The following is a 14,527-nucleotide window of genomic DNA, read 5'->3' as shown; positions in this document are numbered from 1 at the left end:
GATGAAAACACAATGGTCTAAAACCTTTGGGACACAGCAAGAGCAGTTTTAAAAGTAAAGTTTATGGCAATTCAGCCATACATCAAGAAGCAAGAAAAACCTTAAACAACTTAACCTTACACCTAAAACAACTTGAAAAAGAATAAACAAAACTAAAACCAGCAGAAGGAAGGAAATAATGATTAGAGCAGAAATAAATGATAGAAAAACTAAAAAAACAATAGAACAGATCAATAAAACTAGGAGCTATTTCTTTGAAGAAAAAAATCAATAAAAGTGATAAACCTTTAGCCAGACTTTCCAAGAAAAAGAAAGGACTCAAATAAATAAAATCATAAATAAGAAAGGAGAAATAACAATCAACACCACAGAAATACAAACAATTATAAGAGACTATGAAAAACTATATGCCAACAAACTGCACAATCTAGAATGGATAAATTCCTAGAAACATATAAACTACCAAAACTGAAACAGGAAGAAATAGAAAATTTGAACAGACCCATAAGCAGCAAAGAAATTGAATCAGTAATAAAAAAAATCTCCCAACAAATTAAGTCCAGGACCAGATGGCTTTGCAGGTGAATTCTACCAAACATTTAAAGAGTTAATACCGGGGTGCCTGCGTGGCTCAGTTGGTTAAGCGTCCAACTTCAGTTCAGGTCATGATCTCAAGTTCCTTGTGCCCTGCATCGGGCTCTGTGCTGACAGCCTGGAGCTGGAGCCTGCTTAGCATTCAGTGTCTCCCTCTCTCTATGCCCCTCCCCCGCTTGTGCTCTTTCTCTCAAAAATAAAGAAACATTGAAAGAATAAAAAGAGTTAATACCTATTCACAAACTATTACAGAAAATAGAAAAGGAAGGAAAACTTTCAAATTCATACATGAAGCCATCATTACTCTGATACCAAAATCAGATGAAGACACCACAAAAAGAGACTACAGGCCAATACCTCTCATGAACATAAATGCAAAAATCCTCAACAAAAATACTAGCAAACCAAATCAAACAATACATTAAAAAAAAATCATTTGCCACCATCAAGTGGGATTCATTCCTGGGTTGCAGGGGTGGTTCAATATTTGCAAATCAACGTGATTCATCACATCAAAAGAGAAAGGATAAGAACCATATGATTTTAACAGATGCAAAAAAAAAAATAAAAAGAAAAAAGAAAAAGCATTTGACAAAGTACAACATCCATTCATGACAAAAGCCCTCAACAAAGTAGGTTTAGAGGGAACATACATCAACATAATGAAGTCCAACTAAAAACTCACAGCTAACATCATCCTTAATGGGAAAAAACTGAGAGCTTTTCCCCTAAGGTCAAGAAGAAGAAAAGGATGTTCACTCTAACCACTTTTATTTAACACAGTGCTGGGAAGTCCTAGCCACAGCAATCGGACAACAAAAAGAAATAAAAGACATCCAAATTGGTAAAGAGGAAGTATACCTTTCACTATTTGCAGATGACACGATACTATATATAGAAAATCCGATGAGGCACCTGGGTGGCTCAGTCGGTTGAGCGTCCAACTTCTGCTCAGGTCTGTGGGTTCGAGCCCCATGTCGAGCTCTGTGCTGACAGCTCAGAGCCTGGAGCCTGCTTCTGATTCTGTGTCTCCCTCTCTCTCTGCCCCTCCCCCACTGATGCTCTCTGTCTCTCAGAAATAAACATTAAACAAATTTTTTTAAATAAAAAAATTTTTTTAAAAAGTCCAAGAGACTCCAACAAAAAACCCACTAGAACTGATAAACTCAGTAAAGTTGCAGGATAGAAAAGTCAATGTGAAAACATCGGTTACATTTCTATACACCAACAGCGAAGCAACAGAAAGAGAAATTAAGTAAACAATCCCATTCACAATTGCATCAAAAACAGTAAGATACCCAGGAATAAATCTAATCAAAGAGGTGAAAGACTTGTACTTTGAAAACTATAAAACACTGATGAAAGAAACTGAAGATGACAAAAAGAAATGGAAAGACATTCCACATTCCATGCTCATGGAATGGAAGAACAAATATTGTTAAGATGTCTGTACTACCCAAAGCAATCTACTCATTTAATGCAGTTCCTATCAAAATTTAATACAATTCCTATCAAAATACCAACAGCATTTTTCACAGAACTAGAATAATTCTAAAATTTGTATTAACCACAAAAGACCCTGAATAGCCAAACCAATTCTGAAAAAGAAAAGCAAGGCTGCAGGCATCACAATTCTGGGTTTTAAGTTATATTACAAAGCTGTAGTAATTGAAACAGTGTGGTACTAGCACAAAAGCAGACATACAGATCAATGGAACAGAACAGAAAACCCAGAAAAAACCCACAACTATAGGGCCAATTAATCTTTGACAAAGCAAGAAAGAATATCCAATGAGAAAAAGTCTCTTCAACAAATGGTGTTGGGAAAACTAGACTACTTTCTTACACCATACACAAAAATAAATTCAAAATGGATTAAATGACCTAAATGTGAGATCTGAAACCATAAAAATTCTAGAAGAGAACACAGGCAGTAACTTCTTTGACAATGGCCAAAGCAACTTAAGAGAAACAAATGCAAAAATTAACTATTGGAATTACATCAAAATAAGGTTTCTGCACAACAAACAACTAAAAGGTAACCTACTGAATAGAAGATATTTGCAAATGATGTATCTGATTAAGGGTTACTATCCAAAATATATAAAGAAATGATAGAGGTGCCTGGATGACTCAGTCGGTTAAGCATCCAACTTGATTTCCGTTCAGGTCATGATCTCACAGTTCGTGGGTTCGAGCCCTGCGCTGGGCTCTGCGGTGACGGCAGAGTCTGTTTGGGATTCTCTCTCCCTTTCTCTGCCTTTCCCTTGCTCGCATACTCTTTCTCAAAATAAACATTTTTTTTTTTTTTAAAGAAAAAAGCTCATGAGGAGGGAGAAAAAAAAAAAAACATCAAAAGTGGCATTGTTAATTTTTTTTTAAGGTAAATTCTACACCCAGCGTGAGACTCAAACTCACAACCTTGAGATCAAGAGTCACATAACTCTAATGATTGAGTTAGCCAGGGACCCCAGCATTCTTAATTTTGCTTTCTTCTGAATATAACAGTTATGAAAAACTTAATTCATCCACAGGTCATACCCTCATCACTACACAAACACTAAGGCCCTACTATATTGCAGAAACCCGGACAGGTAAGAACACACAGGGAAGGTCTACAACTGGGGAGTGAAGATATTCAAGGTATGCAAAAGGAAATTAATGGCTTTAAAAACTCCTTTAAAAATTCTCACCTTATTCTTAGAGCAACCCAGTTTCAGACAAATCTGAGAGTTTAAGTAATTTGCCTGAGTACCTTACTATATATCCTAAATGTGGCCTCCAACAAGAATCACCTAAGAGCTAACTAAAAATGAAGAATCTTAGGCTCCAATTCAGATCTACTGACTCAGATCTAGTTTATCAAGATCCCCAGGTGATTTTTATGCACGTTCGAAGTTTTAGGTACTTGGCCCTAATGCCCATTATTCTAAGTGGTACAGCTGGGATAGAGGATGGGCCTGAGCCAAGTTTTAAAAAATGGCCTTAGAAAAGCAACAAATGAATAAAGAACTGCAGAAAAGTGATCTGAGCTTGGAGTCTGGATTGAATACAGCTTATCCAAAATCTTGATAAGCACACTGAAGACCCAGAAAATAGTAGATACATATAGAAATACTTTCAGCCAAAAAATATAAATTTACTTTTTTTATTTTTGAGAGTGCATGAGCAGGGGAGGGACAGAGAGAGAGACTGAGGATTTGAAGTGGGCCCTGCACTGACAGCAGAGAGCCCAACATGGTGCTTGAACTCACAAACTGCATCATGACCTGAGTCAAAGTTGGATGCTTAACTGAGTCACCCAGGTGCCCTATATTTACATTTTTGAAGGGAAAAATGTGGACTAGATCTTTTTTTTTTTTTTTTGAGAATCAGGAAATTTTGATTTTTTAAGTATATGCCCAATGTGGGCTTGACCTTATGACACCTCAAAAGCCCCATGCTCTATCAATTGAAGACAGCCAGGTGCTCGAATCATTAAGAGTTAAAACAGTTTATGTGGCCCACTCACAGAAATTCAAGTTTTCTATCAAAATTAGGTATATAAAATTCACCTGTGCTTCCCATTTCACATTTAGATTTCCGGCTAAGATCCCAAGGCTCTTCAATAGAACAAGCACATCATTTTAGCACAAAGAACCAGAATCTACCTTCTGGTTAGTGTTTCAAGCAGTTAAGACTTTAGTGCTTAACAAAGCTGATGGCTCTGTGATTCAACGAGGTTTTTAAGTTTATTAATTAGCATTCTCAAGGTCTATCTTGTTTCAGATAAAAAGCTTTTGACCATAAAGCCCTTTGCAGGGCAACTTTCATCAAAAGCTGTTAAAAATCTGTTATGTTCCATATCAAGAATGTGTCTGGGGTACTAATGAACCATACAAAATGATAACATTCTCTTAGAAGCAAAATAATCAGCTTTATTATACAATTGTATCTAGGGATGGCTACCTGTACTTCATGTAGCATATACTCTAAATATCTAATTGTACTTACATCTCTGAAAATTTCTCTAATTTTCTACAAACCAATGTTGGTGGAGAGGTAAAGCTGACCATCATCTCTAATTTCCAAGTGAGAAACTAAAGTTGAGGGGCTGTGGATTTGCTCCCAGTTACATGAAAAGCAGAGGTGGAACGCAAAGTTATAATCATTTCGGCTCCTCCACCTGTTGGATGCTTATTGAACCAGGCTTTAGCATCATGCCCGTGACAAACACAGGGATGCAAGACCTAACAGTCTTATGAAACTTGTGGCTGCCATGATTATAGAGCTGTCAATCAGGCTGTTGTCCACGTACTAAATACTGCATTTTAGAAACAAAGACTGCCCAGAGGGCACTTGTTGGGATAAGCACTAAGTGATATATTTAAATGATGAACCACTAACTTCTACTCCTGAAAACATTCTCACACTGTATGTTACACTAACTTGGATTTAAATAAAATTAAAAAACTAAAAATAAACTGTTTCTCTAATAAAAAAAAAAAAAAAAGACTGTTCTTTGGTGTTCTGTATCTTGGTTTATACCCATGGACATTTTATTTTTGGTCTTGTTTTCTTGTTATTCCCCCATTCTTTACTATAAAATTACTTTGTATTATCCTTTTAAAATTGTCACTTTAGAAAAAAATTGCATCTATGATAATTACTTTGTTGATCCATTCAGAACTCTGAAGTAAATAAAGTTTAGGAACACAATTTTTTCTTTCTGAAGAGATACAGAAAAGTTGTGCTCACTTAATTTAAAAATTCTGAACACAAAACACAGCTTTATTTAAATAAATACAGAGGCGGAAAAATAGGAGAAAAAGAGTCCAAAAAGGAAAAAAGAAACATTAGTGTGAGGCTCTCAAATTGGTCCATCTACATGACCTCCCAAAAGGCTAAGTTTCAAATTAACAAGTCACAACTCTCACTTCTCAGCTTTAATTATCAAAGCAATAACCATCAAATGCTAGATAGAATAAAGGGCCAAGGCTGTCTACCTAAAATACAGAGATCACAGAACTGCCTCAAAATACAAAGAAAATATTTTTATTTGTATAACAAAGACTCTAAGAAATGATAACATAATCAAATTATCAGAATTGGTGTCAAGACACAAATAGGTTTGGAAAGCTATAGATGATCAATCACTTTGTTTCATCCAACGTTCTCTCAATTGGAGAGCATCTCTGATATATTCCTGACTGAAGTGTGATGTATCCAGGTGATTCAAAGATGGTTCCCTTCAATTAGTCCTCATTATCTCTCTTTTTTTTCTTTTTCTTCTTTTTCTCTGGACTCTGAAAATAACCAACAAGAAGGCTTTTGAAAGAGCTGTAAATGTATGGGTAACAATAACTTTTCCTATAAGAACAAAGGAGATCTATTTTCCTTAAAAATAAATTTGGGTTAAAGATTAAAACCTAAAAATATAAAAACCACCTCTATGAAAGTGATCGTTAGCAAAAATATAAAAACAAAAAACCCAAAAAATATAAAAACCAAAAGTGATCTGCAGCAAATCATATTCTTTCTTTCTCAAGGCAAACCTATTTTGCAGTAAGATTCTACGTTTAGGAAATGGCTCTTTGTAAAAATATCATTTTTATTTTTACTATTTCATCATTGAAAACCATAACTGCTTGCTCATTTCTGATAAAGAGAATAGAATAAAATACAGAGACCCTGTCCATACCAACAAAATGTTGGCAATTAAAAACAAACATACAGGAATTGCTGTGCTAGTGCACGGTTCTTCCTCCGAAAGTGGTTCCTCCTTAATATGTTTCTTTTTGTCCTTTTTCTTCTTCTTCTTCACAGATGTCTCCTGTTCTTCCACCACTAGTACTCCTTCTTCCTCTTCTTCCTCTTCTTCGGCTGCTACTGTTGTGGTTTCTTCAACTGAATGGGTAAGTATAAAGACACAACAATTAACATTGTGTCAGACCTCACTTCCCCCACCCCAAACTTTTAGAATCTCACTTTTTTCCCCCATCATTCTGGTTAACTAGCCAATGTTTATTATAAAATTCTATAAGTGGAAAGGTCCTTGGAACTCCTGTCTAGTCCATTAACTCTAACTTAAATGATATAAAGCTCAAAGAAATTTCTCATGAGATCAGGTAGCTATGTATAGAAATTAGGAATAAAACACATTGAAACTATTTTTGCAAACTGTCAATTATATTAGAAATGATTAAGAGTTTATGCTCCAGAGTTAGGACACTTGGGTTTATTCAACCTGGTGGGACCTGGAGAGTAAGTCATTTGACTTCTGTAAACTCATATTACTCATCTGTAAAATTTAGTGATGTCTACCTCACTGGATGACAACTAGGACTCAATGAGATAACATATAATACTTGGGGCATTAGAATGAGGACTCAATAATAGGTAGCTATCATTAGAAACTCATTCACCTTTAAGGGAAAAAAACAAGTCATTCACCAAAAATTCATTTAGCACCTACTAAATACCAGGTTGTATTCTACGATTTGAGATACAACAAGGCATAAAACAGACAAACTCCTTGTCCTTATATATCTTTTATTTTAGTAGAGAAAAAAACCCAAAATGATACAACTATACAATATTTTACACAGTAATCAGTGCTAAAGGTAAAAATAAAGCAGGAAGGGGAACATTGAAGAAGACAATGCGTATGGATAGTTTAGACAGGGCAGTCAGACAAACACCTGGAAGAAGCAAGGGAGTGAGTGAATGATGGAAAAATATTATCCTGAGGAAAATTTTTCCAGGTATAGAGAATAGCAAATGCTAAGGTTATTTTGGGAGAGAAGGGGAGTTGGCAGGTTTAAGGAATAAGGAGGAGGTCAGTGTGGCTGCAGCAGAGTGAGCAAGGAGTAGGACTGAATCAGAGCTAATGGGTGTCACGGTGGCTGCTACATTAAGAACAGCAGTGGTGGATATGACAAGTGGTTAGACTCTGGATATATATATATATATATATATATATATATATATATATATATTTTAATGTTTATTTATTTCTGAGACAGAGCATGAGTGGGGGAGGGGCAGAGAGAGAGGCAGACACAGAATCCGAAGCAGGCTCCAGGCTCTGAGCTGTCAGCACAGAGCCCGATGCAGGGCTTGAACTCACAGACAGCGAGATAATGACCTGAGCTGAAGTCGGACGCTCAACCGACTGAGCCACCCAGGCGCCCCTTTACATTTTTTTTTTTTAACGTTTATTTATTATTGAGAGACAGAGAGACATAGAGCTTGAACAGGGGAGGGGTAGAGAGAGGGGGAGACACAGAATCTGAAGTAGGCTCCAGGCTCTGAGCTGTCAGCACAGAGCCCGACGCAGGGCTCGAACTCACAAACCGTGAGATCATGACCTGAGCTGAAGTCAGACAGCTAACCGACTGAGCCACCCAGGTGCCCCTGGATATATTTTCAAAGTAGAACTGAATTGAAAGGATTTGTTGCCAAAATAGGGGTGTGTGGCTGTCGACAGAGCATGCAACTCTTGATCTCGGGGTTTTAAGTATGAGCGCCATACTGGGTGTAGAGATTACTCAAAAATATAAGTTCTAAAAAAAAAAAAAAAAAGGATTTGTTGCCAGAGTAGGTTTTCGAAGAGTGAAAGTTAAAGGCCAAAGCAACCAGAATTGCTATTTATAAGAAAAATAAATTGGAGAGCAACAGACTGAGAGTAACAAGGATCCACGAAAGTTCAAGTTTAAAAAGCTTACTGGATGGATATATAAGTGAAGATACAATCCTGGAGTCTGGTGTTTCAAATGCTAATTAAGGGACCTAGGGATCACCTTACTGTTCAATAAGTAAACAGAAGTGTAGAAGCTGAATAACTTGTTTATGTTCTCTTCAGCTAGGGTAGGAATTCCCATTTGCTGATAGTATACTTTTGACCACTAAGCTATTTAGAAACCAAAAATTAAATCAGTCATTATTTTAATGCATGATACTCTTGTTGGACTAGTCTGTAGGCATTCAACACAAGTACTGCTAGTAAACAGAATTACTGTCTTATCAACTTTGCGAGACAGCCTAGTTCACTGGAGAGCACCTATTAAATATTACTGTAACGGCAGGCTACCCAATGTTATTACTATAGTCCGTTCTATGTAACAGAAACAATGAAGAAAACCACTGCTGTGAATTCTACCCTTAACTATATAACAAAAATACTTGAATAACGTAGAAACCATAAGCATTTTTTTATGTTTTAAGCTATTCTCAAAATAGCTCACATGGTAGTTAACTAAAGTTTGGTACACTTAGCATAATACAGGATTCCACATATTGAAAGAAATGCTTCTCACATTCCTCTATGAAGTCTGATATATCTAACAGTACCTGAACTATTCCCAGAGAACATGGCAGCTTATTAAAACACCATTAGCTTTCAATATGGGTGATTTTACAATAAAGTTCAGTGGCATGTACTTTCCCAAGATTTCTGAAGTCTGTCTGTCTTAAAAAATAATATAGGGATGCCCGGGTGGCTCAGTCGGTAAGCGTCCAATTTCGGCTCAGGTCATGATCTCATGGTCCATGGGTTTGAGTTCTGTGTTGAGCTGTGCTGACAGCTCAAGAGCCTAGAGCCTGCTTCAGATTCTGTGTCTCCCTGTCACTCTGCCCCTTCCCCACTCACATGTGCGCTCTCTCTCAAAAATAAATAAACATTAAAAAATATATATATATATAAAGAACATTCAAAAAATTTAAACTGACCTTTAATTTTAACCTTGGCTTTTTTTGCCTTCTTTTCAATAATTTCATCCTCTTTATCTACCTGTTCTATCTTGCGTTTCTTAGAACAGGTTGGGAGTGTGGAGTCACCAGAAGGATCATATGTCTTCACTTCACTGAAAGAGCCAAATTATAGAAAATTTCTACAAATACTTGTATGAAATAATTCTAAACAGATTTAAAGGAAATACTAGTAGATAATACTTACATAAGCATACAATGCTGTTTTACTTTAGTGGCTGTGGGGCAGTTTATGAAAACTAATAGTTCCCAAAAGGTAAAGAGGTTTTACTATTTTCCAAGCAGATCAATCAGACTTCAAGAGAAGTGGGGAACTAAAATGAATTTTGGTTTAGTAATCAATGTAGTGACTATGGTACAGAAAAACATTCAATCAGTATGGGGAAAGATGGAAAAAAAATCTCTTTATACCAAATGACTTCTAGAAAGTAAAAATTGAAGCAATTCAAGTTTTAGAACATAGGGCAATTCAATGAAAACAACAACAACAAAACAGAAAACCCACAAAAAACCTAATCAAGTTAATACAAAAGACTTCATCACAAAATCCCAAAAGGTAGAACAAGCAGGGATACATATGGATAAACATTCCCTAAATAAGGCAACATTTGCTTTCGCTCTAATGTAGCAGAAAGAAAAAACTGAAGTACTAAGTGCCTAAGAACTAAACCTCATAATTGGTGCTTTAAGACCATGTGTTTAAAGTCCTAAGATCATGTGTTTAAAGTCCCAAGGTATGGGAATATTAAAAAATTGTTCAAAACAAGCTAACGAATGTTTCATTTTTTAAATTGTAGACTTGTGGCTGTTTAATTTTTATAGATTAAAAACATTTAGAATTTAAAGAACAAAGATCCACACTTATCAACTAAACACATCAAATTAGACCTTGAACAGAATAAAGGAAAACAATTTTTCTAAATGTGTACACTTACAGACATAGGAATATATCTGGTAAGATGTTATGGTATTTTGTTCTCCTTGCCCACTTAGAGTTTAAAATTTTACTATTAAAATTCTTAGAAGGGTTACAAGAGTCCTAATGGAATTTATGGGTTAATGACGAGAAACATTTTAAAGGCTCCTGATACATACTGTCAAACTGCTTCCCAGAAAAGTTGTACCATTCTTTACTTCCATCATCACAACCTTACCAGTGTTGAACACTACCTCAAATAACAAGCAAAATACCTCTCCCTACACGTATCTTTTGTTAATTTCATGGTGGTCTGAATACTTTACTATGCCTCTTAGCTAGTTTTAGACTTTTCTGTCTTTACATCTGAAAATGAACAAGTTAAATATTAAGAAGAAAAAAAGCCAAGAGGTGCCTGGCTGATCAGTCGAAGGAGTATGCAAATCTGGATCTCACAGTCTTGAGTATGAGCCCACGTTGGGTATAGAAAGCCAAAACAAGTATGCTATATGTGTACTTAGTACAACAATGTAAAAATATGTATATGATTAAAAATTGGGGGGTGACTGGGTGGCTCAGTTAAGCATTCGACTCTTGATTTCGGCTCAGGTCATCATCGCACAGGTTCACGGGATTGAGCCCTGCATTGGGCAGCATGGAACCTGCTTGGGATTCTCTCTCCCTCTCCCCCTTCCCAACTCTCTCTCTCAAGAATAATATAAAGTTAAAAAAAAAAAAAGTAAATATGGAAAACTGTAAGGAGCAAAGAAACAATTAGAGACATTGAGGTGTTTACATTTATAATAAAAAAGTGCTGTCAAAAATTATAATTTAAATAAGCAGAAACTGTTCATCCATCCTCCCCCAAACGTACTCACCTTTTATGTTCGTATTTTTCTGTTTTTGCTAATGCTTTTCCTGTTCCACTTATTTTCCTTATCTAAGAAAAGATATCAATTTTTGGTAAATATAAGGGAAATTGTTAACAGTAGAAACAAAAAATGTTGTTAGGTATGCTGAAATGTTTCATAAATAAAGGTGCTTAGGTGAAATAATTAAGTACATACACTTGAAGTTTATTAATTTTTGATAGCTAACACTTCTGCAATAATAGGCAGGATGTGGTTCTTACCCCTCTATCTTCCAAGGACCTCAACCTGGCCTCTAATTTGGCTCTGTTCTCAATTCCCATTGCAGAACTGGAATCTTCACCAAAAGCATCATACCGGATAGCCAAAACAGTTTTGGCTGCCAGCATTCGAGAAATCTAAAAAGAGAACTTGAAGTTAGAGGCATTCAAACTATATTCCAAGTTGAGATATAAAAATCCTCAGTAAGTTATCTATGAGAAAACTAGAGCAAGTCATGAACTCAATCATTCACTCTAGGATTTTTCCAAATCAGGAATTACAAAAGTATTATAAAATCATACAACTCAAGAAACCTATCTTATATCTGAATCTCTGCCACAATATAATGGGTAACTGGTTATATACACAACTACATTCGTTTTGGTGGAAAAAAGTATCTTGTAGTTCATATCTAAAATGAGCTCAAGCTGGAGAGGATGTGGAGAAACGGGAACCCTCTTGCACTGTTGGTGGGAATGCAAACTGATGCAGCCACTCTGGAAAACAGTGTGGAGGTTCCTCAAAAAATTAAAAATAGATCTACCCTATGACCCAGCAATAGCGCTGCTAGGAATTTACCCAAGGGATACAGGAGTGCTGATGCACAGGGGCACTTGTACCCCAATGTTTATAGCAGCACTTTCAACAACAGCCAAATTATGGAAAGAGCCTAAATGTCCATCTACACCAACTGATGAATGGATAAAGAAGATGTGGTTTATATATACAATGGAATACTACTTGGCAATGAAAAAGAATGAAATCTGGCCATTTGTAGCAATGTGGATGGAACTGGAGAGTGTTATGCTAAGTGAAATAAGTCAGGCAGAGAAAGATAGATACCGTATGTTTTCACTCATATGTGGATCCTGAGAAACTCAACAGAAGACCAGGGAGGGGTGGGGATAGGGGGAAAAAAAGTTAGAGAGGGAAGGAGACAAACCATAAGAGACTCTTAAATACTGAGAACTGAGGGTTGATGGGGTGTAGGGGAGAGGGGAAAGTGGGTGATGGGCATTGAGGAGGGCACTTGTTGGGATGAGCACTGGGTGTTGTATGGAAACCAATTTGACAGTAAATTACATATATAAAAAATAAGACAAAAAAATAAAATGAGCTCAAACTGCTCTTCTAATGTCTTCTTTTAATTTCTACTCAGTGACCTTAGTTCTATATCAAGAGGTCATCCAGAAAACGCGTAGCCCCCTTTTTAGGCTAATTAACACTTTACCAACCTCCTTCTTCTATCTGCTCTGAATTTTATAAAATTTCAGTTTCTATTAAATTACATATCCTACCAAAAACCTTGAAAGTACTTAGTTGGTTTAATATTCAGCTTTCTCATCTGTAAAACCTTTCTCATAGGTAGTTTTTTTTTTTTTGTTTTTTTTGTTTTTTAAAGTAAACTCTACACCCAACAAGGGGCTTGGAACTCATGGCCCCACAATCAAGAGGTCCATGCTCTACTGACTAAGTCAGCCAGGAGCCCTGAGTACACTTTCAGTGCATAGAAGTGCTTTTTAAAAAGCTCAAGAATTCACCATTCTCTATTTAATGAAAAGAAATAGTAGAAAGATTTATTGCATATTACAGAGTAGGATATGGGTTATTTAGAGGAAAAAAAAGAAAAACGACCCACCTCAGGAGAACTGTAACTCACCTTTCCTTTGTGTTTGGGACTTGTTTGGCCTACAAGTGAAGCATGATAAATGAGTCCATACTTTGGAGTATCTCGTCTAGACTTGAGGGCTCTGAAGAGTGCCTTTTCTGCTCCAAGAATCTGAACTGTAGAAGCTGCGTGTTTGGCCAAATTCAAAAGAGAACCTTCAAAAGAAAAGAGGTAGTTACAAGGAATGCAATTCCAAGTATTTGAAAGTTCCATGTATTAAACACAAGACATATAGTCTAAGTATTTACAGCCACTACAGTAAATAAAAATAATTCAGATTCTATATAGTCTGGGATTCCCTAAAAAGCTTCAGCATTTGTGATTCATCCATGTAGCACCATGGGCAGAAGTTTGTAATGAATGCTTATGGTAACTGAAGGTTAAGACTATAAGTTCAATTATACTTATTTGCCTGAGAGATGGTATTACTATTCCACATTCCATGTGGATGGATGGATAGTTTTGGGGATGATTTTGGACATCAAATATTCTACTTTTAGAGATGAAAAAAATATACAAATAAATGGAAACTCTCAGGACATCTCAGTAGTAGAACTATGTGATAATCTTCTCACATGTTACCTCTGTTGTTTAAGATATGGAGATACACTTATATAAGTATAATCGGGTACTAAAAGGTGCTAGTTTGTTAAATTTATTACACAGATTTTGTAAGAACACACCCCCAACATTAATGCTCAACCACACAATACATATTTAAAATTAAAAACGTACTTCTGTTAATCCCTATACCTCTTACAACAAAAGGTTAGCTAAGCCTATGAAATTTCATATGTAGACAACAAAACCTGCCAGATGATCCCAACCTTGCAGCTGAAGGTATCTGAATGGCATATTTGTCTATTTAATGATGCAGTTACAGGAGCTATTCTAGTTTAGACATGGTGACAGATGATATGTTAAGGTCTTCTGTGATGGATTATACTCCAATAATGTAAAGAGCTAGTAATTCACTCTATTTGCAACTATTCAATTTTATAGTATTTTGTAGCATACCTTCTTTGTAAAATCACTATATACATGTTTGAAGTTTTATGATAGATTATATATTAAAAATATTTTGCACGTCAAATATATTAAAATAGCGTATTTTAAAATAGCATATTTAATAGTGAACCAAATTCTCAATCAAGCATATATATATCAACCCTTGTGATAACTATTCCTATTTTAATCTGATGAGTTTTTAGTATCAGGAAATATTAACTGATTTCATCCTCCTGCACTTCATCTGAGTATTCTAAATAATGGTAACAAACTTCTGAAAATGGACCATAAGTGTCTCAGAAGAGGTAGTGACTAAAGATGCCTTCATTATCCAAAAGGAAATCAGGCATACAAATTAGAATCATCATTGAACACTTACTTGGTCCTTGGTTCTCCCCAATATACTATCTACTTCTATTTTTTAACCAAAAATTTCTAATAAATGTAATTTGAAGAGTAAAA

General features: G+C 35.7%; 1 protein-coding gene and 1 non-coding gene across 4 annotated transcripts in view; both read right to left on the bottom strand.

The window, feature by feature from the left end:
- Positions 1–5,504: 5,504 nt before the first annotated feature.
- Positions 5,505–14,527, bottom strand: part of NOP58 (NOP58 ribonucleoprotein) — a 33,814-nt gene continuing 24,791 nt past the window's right edge. For all 3 annotated transcript variants that reach the window (XM_007089981.3, XM_042995082.1, XM_007089982.2), the window contains 6 exons: positions 13,049–13,212; positions 11,391–11,525; positions 11,137–11,198; positions 9,304–9,437; positions 6,308–6,480; positions 5,505–5,879 (listed from right to left, as the gene is read on the bottom strand). In XM_007089981.3, the coding sequence (XP_007090043.1) occupies positions 5,829–5,879; positions 6,308–6,480; positions 9,304–9,437; positions 11,137–11,198; positions 11,391–11,525; positions 13,049–13,212 (719 nt within the window). In that variant the 3' untranslated portion in view covers positions 5,505–5,828. The remainder of the gene's footprint in view (positions 5,880–6,307; positions 6,481–9,303; positions 9,438–11,136; positions 11,199–11,390; positions 11,526–13,048; positions 13,213–14,527) is intronic.
- On the bottom strand, positions 14,357–14,440 carry LOC122241774. The gene has a single exon (XR_006221997.1). It is a non-coding gene; the product is annotated as a small nucleolar RNA SNORD11 (small nucleolar RNA).

The sequence above is a fragment of the Panthera tigris genome, chromosome C1 (genome assembly GCF_018350195.1).
Source record: "Panthera tigris isolate Pti1 chromosome C1, P.tigris_Pti1_mat1.1, whole genome shotgun sequence".
NCBI classification, from domain to species: Eukaryota; Metazoa; Chordata; class Mammalia; order Carnivora; family Felidae; genus Panthera; species Panthera tigris.
Note: the sequence above shows the minus strand (reverse complement) of the source record. Positions and strands in the feature narration are given on the sequence as shown.